Source organism: Dendrobates tinctorius, unplaced genomic scaffold (assembly GCF_039654945.1).
Source record: "Dendrobates tinctorius isolate UK_male_01 unplaced genomic scaffold, ASM3965494v1 ptg000192l, whole genome shotgun sequence".
NCBI lineage: Eukaryota > Metazoa > Chordata > Amphibia > Anura > Dendrobatidae > Dendrobates > Dendrobates tinctorius.
In genome coordinates, this window is record NW_027361859.1 from 7,512,966 (window position 1) to 7,518,965 (window position 6,000).

The 6,000-nt window shown below is 47.1% G+C and overlaps 1 protein-coding gene across 1 annotated transcript in view; it reads left to right on the forward strand.

Annotated features, from left to right (window-relative positions):
* Nucleotides 1–2,472, forward strand: part of LOC141055818 (C3a anaphylatoxin chemotactic receptor-like) — a 45,693-nt gene extending 43,221 nt beyond the window's left edge. The window contains exon 2 of the mRNA XM_073552532.1: nt 1,434–2,472. Within this exon, the coding sequence (XP_073408633.1) occupies nt 1,434–2,388 (955 nt within the window). The 3' untranslated portion in view covers nt 2,389–2,472. The remainder of the gene's footprint in view (nt 1–1,433) is intronic.
* The last annotated feature ends 3,528 nt before the right edge of the window (nt 2,473–6,000 follow it).

The following is a 6,000-nucleotide window of genomic DNA, read 5'->3' on the forward strand; positions in this document are numbered from 1 at the left end:
ATAGTGAAAGGTAACAGTAGGGGAGAGTAGGGGAAAGATACACGCCGTAGAGAGAATATGGGTGTACCTTGCCCAATTTGAAAGACGTTGTCATGTGGCGTGCGCGCTGGTGAGTAGCAGTAGGCTGCTCAGAGCATAGTGCTCCCAGTATGGTTCGGCCCCCGCAGATAGTGGGTTTGGCTCAACTTCTGGTCCGACAACAGAATGTAGGTGTAGATTCAGAACGACGAAGGCAGGGATGACGATTGTCGAGGACGACAATGGACAAAGGAAGGGGGAGTGTAGGGAAGGTGACCGGACGGACGGACTAGTCAGAGTGAAGAAAGATAGGTTTGCACAGTGTAGGTAGGAGTCAGTGATTACAGTGGGGAAACAACTAGGAAAGTGTAGTGGACGTGCAGTACCTTGGGATGACCATTAGATGGCAGGGTGGAGTGTGAGCAAAGGACTTTACAGCAGCTTAGGGCTTTAGAAACCGTTGGTCATGGGGGGCGTGGTGACAGTTAGTGACAGTTTCAAGGAACCGGGGGAGTTATAAATACTGAGGGAGGGTTCCAGAAGGTTCCAGTCCCCAGGGGGAGCCCAGGTGACAGGAGGACTACGCCAGTCTGTGTGCCCTGAGGAGAATCCGACCTAGGGGACTGAGGAGAGGAAACGTCAGGGGGTGGTCCTGACAGGGAAGGACCGCAGCAGAGACAAGGCTCTGGGTGGAAGACACCGTATGTATAACGACGAAACTGACCAGTAAAGTGCTGTTGGTGTACGGGCCTAAGGCGGCCACAGTAACCGAGCTGTCAGGATTGTCACTGTGTGAGACGGGACGTTGCGTATAAATACGTCCCTAGTGTGACATACGGTGTTGAAGCGGCCCTGGACACGGAGGGCAGAGAGAGAGATATCGCGGTGTACCGCGAGGACCGTCAGTCGGACGGTGAGCAATAAACTTGGACCTGTTGCACCCAGAATCTGCCTCATCGTGTCTCTGTTATCATCTCTGCGCGGTATAAAAGTAGGACCACCCCCCCAGCTCGGCACCCCACCACCGCCACTACAAGGGGAGAAATGGTAAATGGGCGTGGATTAGAGTGTGGTCAGGGGCGTGATCAAAATGTGCCGCTGAGCGCTACACATGATCTATATCTCTTTTTATTCTTCAAAAGTTGGGAGGTGTCTGGATGTACGGCAATATGTACTGCAGATTAGTCTTATTTCACTTCCTATATTTTATGACAGGAATTGTAAAAGGTTCTTAGGTGTTTATGGTCAAATAAAGTGATAAGGAATAATGAGTCCTGTGGGGGAATATGGTGGTCTGACCTCTAGCTCCACATTGTGATCCCACTGTGATGTCAGCCCCTCCATGTACAAGGGAGAAACTAATGAAACTATAAATTCTTCATTCCCCTAATGTCTGACCTATTCTGTCTTCTCAGGTCACCTGGCGAATATGAGATGGATCCTGGTAATTATTATGAAAACATTATGCAGAAGACGTCCATTACATTATTCAGCATTGTTTTTGCTCTCGGGATTATCGGTAATGGATTAGTCATCTGGATTGCCGGATTCAGGATGAACAACACAATCAGTGCCGTGTGGTTCCTCCACCTGGCCATCGCGGACTTCCTGTGCTGCACATCTCTCCCCCTGAGAATTGCTGAGTGGGCTGCAGGATTTGTAGATAGTGCACATTGTACAGTGAACATGTTTCTGTTTAATGTGAACATGAGCGCCAGTGTTCTCCTCCTGACGGCCATGAGTATTGACCGCTGGGTGTCCGTCATGTGGCCATTCTGGGCCAAAGTTCATAGATCTCGTAACCTGGTGAGAATCAGTGCAGCGATCATCTGGGGGCTGAGCGTCACTGTGGCCAGTGCCCTGTATTACGTGTATAGATACCATGTACGTTATCTATTGGAATGGTGTCTATATTATCATTACACATTTCGTTATAATCCAGAGTTACTTCAGACCATGCAGTGGATCAGATTGGTTATAATGTGTGTGATCCCGTTTCTCATCATCGTCACCTCTTATGTGACCATTTTCTACAAACTTAGAAAAAGTAAGAGATCCCAGAGATCTCAGAGATCCTCCAGGATCATCACCGCTGTTATATCGTGTTTCTTCATCTGCTGGTTTCCATATTACATAGGCCCACCAATATTCTGGATTTATGGTATTTACATAGCATCCTATTATCCATTTCACTCAGCATTTTATACTGTATCCACTATCACTACCAGCCTGGCTTGTCTGAACAGTTGCCTGAATCCAATCATTTATGTGCTTATGACACCGGATTTCCAACAAGGTTTCCTCAGATCCATCCCCTCCAGGATAGAAAGAGCATTAGGTGACCATCCGAATGACCTGTGCGGAGAGTGAGGAGATGCAGGAGACACTCGCCCTACTGATGTGTAATGTATATTCCTGGGATCTCCTCTACGTGACACCTTTTAACCCCTTTGAGACAGGGTCATTTTTCTAATTTCTTTCCTTTTTCCGTTCCAAAAATCATAAATACATTATTTTCCCATGAAGGACTGATATTTGCAGGATGAAATGTAATTATGAAAGTCTCCCTTCATGTTACCACATAATGTGCTGAAAAGTGGGTGAAAAAATAATCCCAAGTGAAGTGAAATGGTGAAAAACAAAATGTAATTCCACCATATTAATAAAGTTACCCAGTAGTTTCTGCAGATCACATCAATTAACTGGGTCGCCCTCCCAGGGCTGTGGGGTACTCGGTACCGGGCCGGTGTCAGGTGGGGATGTGTCACAGCAGCGGTGACCCGGTCCGTGGCCCTGGGCACCCAAGCAATGGGGAAATGTATTTAATGGTAGAATAGTTCGTGACGCCACCTGTGGTGTTTGGCAAATATGGTGTTGGGCCAACGCTGCCTACAGATCCGCTGGGACTGATGGTATGTGCAGCTTAGATGGTAAAGGTGAAGCTGAAGTCCCAGGGCAGTGTAGATGTACCCAGCACGGGGATGTAGCAGTGCTGGAAGCGTAGGAACAGACAAGACACAGCGGTTGTAGTTTCTGTACCTTTACTGAGTATATGCAGTCCAGGATCCTGATTACCGTTGGTATAGAGCAGGCTAGCCTGGAAGCAATTCAGGATTCTCTCTCACAGATGGGCTGAGCAGTCTCCTTTCCTAGCGCTTTGTATTGTGAAGCAATCCAGTCCTTAGTTACTCTGAAATGCTTCTCCTCAGATGTTCCTAGAACGTACTTGTATGACAGACAGCTGTAGCCTCTCTCGGGGACTCCTCTTCTGAGTCCTGGCTCTCAATTCAATTACTGTTTTTCCCAAGTCTTTGGTGGGGAGCAGGGCATTTACAGCCTCCTACTCCGCTGGTATCTGTAGCAGGACCGTCAGTATCCGTACCACCGTGGAGACCAGTCTCCAGTTCGTGCGCTCTCAAGCTGAGGGAGCTCGCCGCCTGCAGCTCAACCTCTCAGCTTCGTTCCCCATGTCTGCTCACTTCACCCTCCGCAGACTATCTGCCACTCCTACCTCTCTTCCCTCAGAGGACACCCTTCCCTTACATCCTAGTTCAGAGTTCCCCCTGCTGGCCTGGAGTGGAACTGTGTTGCATGTATGGATTGACTGTGAGAGAGACCCATCATTGCTTCCAAGCTTGGCATCACCCTCCCCTGGAGGAAGGCAAAGCCAGTGTGGTGACCATACTCCTGGGGCGCCACATAACCCCTTCACCACCTTGGGATATTCCATTTTTAAGTTTCTGGTTTTTTTTGCTCCCCTTCTTCCCAGAGCCATAACTTTGTTATTTTTTTGTCAATATGGCCATATAGGGCTTGTTTATTGCGGGACGAGTTGTACATTTGATTGACACCATTGGTTTTGCCTTATAATGCACTGTAAAATTGGGGAAAAAAATCAAACTGCAGCGAAATTGCAAAAAAAGTGCAATTCCACTATTTTTTTTATTTTTTTACCATGTTCACCAAATGCTAAACCTGACCTGCCATTATGATTTTCCAGGTCATTATGAGAATGCAGATACCAGATATGTGCAGGGTCAGACTGGACCACCGGAGGATTCTCCGGTGGGCTCATGCACTGACATCTGCTGGTATGCAGGGTCTGCAGTAGCATAAGGCCCCCGCTGCCTCAGAGACCCCAAGCCAGTGGTGTGTCGCTAATAGCAGCACACCACGCCACTGCTATGGGGCCTGTTAGTCAGGGCTTGCCCTGCACCAGCAAAGCAGCAGCGGATGACAGGAGGTAGGAGTTGGCTGCTGGCTAAAGCTTGTGCCTGCTGCTAAAGAGAAACTTTAATAGCCGGCAGTGTCAGGTTAGAATTTGAGAGTGAGGGGCCGTCTCACAGCACAGCACAGTTTAGACTCGGGGGTCAGGGAGATACAGTGGGGCAAAAAAGTATTTAGTCAGTCAGCAATAGTGCAAGTTCCACCACTTAAAAAGATGAGAGGCGTCTGTAATTTACATCATAGGTAGACCTCAACTATGGGAGACAAACTGAGAAAAAAAAATCCAGAAAATCACATTGTCTGGTTTTTTTTTCATTTTATTTGCATATTATGGTGGAAAATAAGTATTTGGTCAGAAACAAGCAATCAAGATTTCTGGCTCTCACAGACCTGTAACTTCTTCTTTAAGAGTCTCCTCTTTCCTCCACTCATTACCTGTAGTAATGGCACCTGTTTAAACTTGTTATCAGAATAAAAAGACACCTGTGCACACCCTCAAACAGTCTGACTCCAAACTCCACTATGGTGAAGACCAAAGAGCTGTCAAAGGACACCAGAAACAAAATTGTAGCCCTGCACCAGGCTGGGAAGACTGAATCTGCAATAGCCAACCAGCTTGGAGTGAAGAAATCAACTGTGGGAGCAATAATTAGAAAATGGAAGACATACAAGACCACTGATAATCTCCCTCGATCTGGTGCTCCACGCAAAATCCCACCCCGTGGGGTCAGAATGATCACAAGAACGGTGAGCAAAAATCCCAGAACCACGCGGGGGGACCTAGTGAATGAACTGCAGAGAGCTGGGACCAATGTAACAAGGCCTACCATAAGTAACACACTACGCCACCATGGACTCAGATCCTGCAGTGCCAGACGTGTCCCACTGCTTAAGCCTGTACATGTCCGGGCCCGTCTGAAGTTTGCTAGAGAGCATTTGGATGATCCTGAGGAGTTTTGGGAGAATGTCCTATGGTCTGATGAAACCAAACTGGAACTGTTTGGTAGAAACACAACTTGTCGTGTTTGGAGGAAAAAGAATACTGAGTTGCATCCATCAAACACCATACCTACTGTAAAGCATGGTGGTGGAAACATCATGCTTTGGGGCTGTTTCTCTGCAAAGGGGCCAGGACGACTGATCCGGGTACATGAAAGAATGAATGGGGCCATGTATCGTGAGATTTTGAGTGCAAACCTCCTTCCATCAGCAAGGGCATTGAAGATGAAACGTGGCTGGGTCTTTCAACATGACAATGATCCAAAGCACACCGCCAGGGCAACGAAGGAGTGGCTTCGTAAGAAGCATTTCAAGGTCCTGGAGTGGCCTAGCCAGTCTCCAGATCTCAACCCTATAGAAAACCTTTGGAGGGAGTTGAAAGTCCGTGTTGCCAAGCGAAAAGCCAAAAACATCACTGCTCTAGAGGAGATCTGCATGGAGGAATGGGCCAACATACCAACAACAGTGTGTGGCAACCTTGTGAAGACTTACAGAAAACGTTTGACCTCTGTCATTGCCAACAAAGGATATATCACAAAGTATTTAGATGAAATTTTGTTTCTGACCAAATACTTATTTTCCACCATAATATGCAAATAAAATGAAAAAAAAACAGACAATGTGATTTTCTGGATTTTTTTTTCTCAGTTTGTCTCCCATAGTTGAGGTCTACCTATGATGTAAATTACAGACGCCTCTCATCTTTTTAAGTGGTGGAACTTGCACTATTGCTGACTGACTAAATACTTTTTTGCC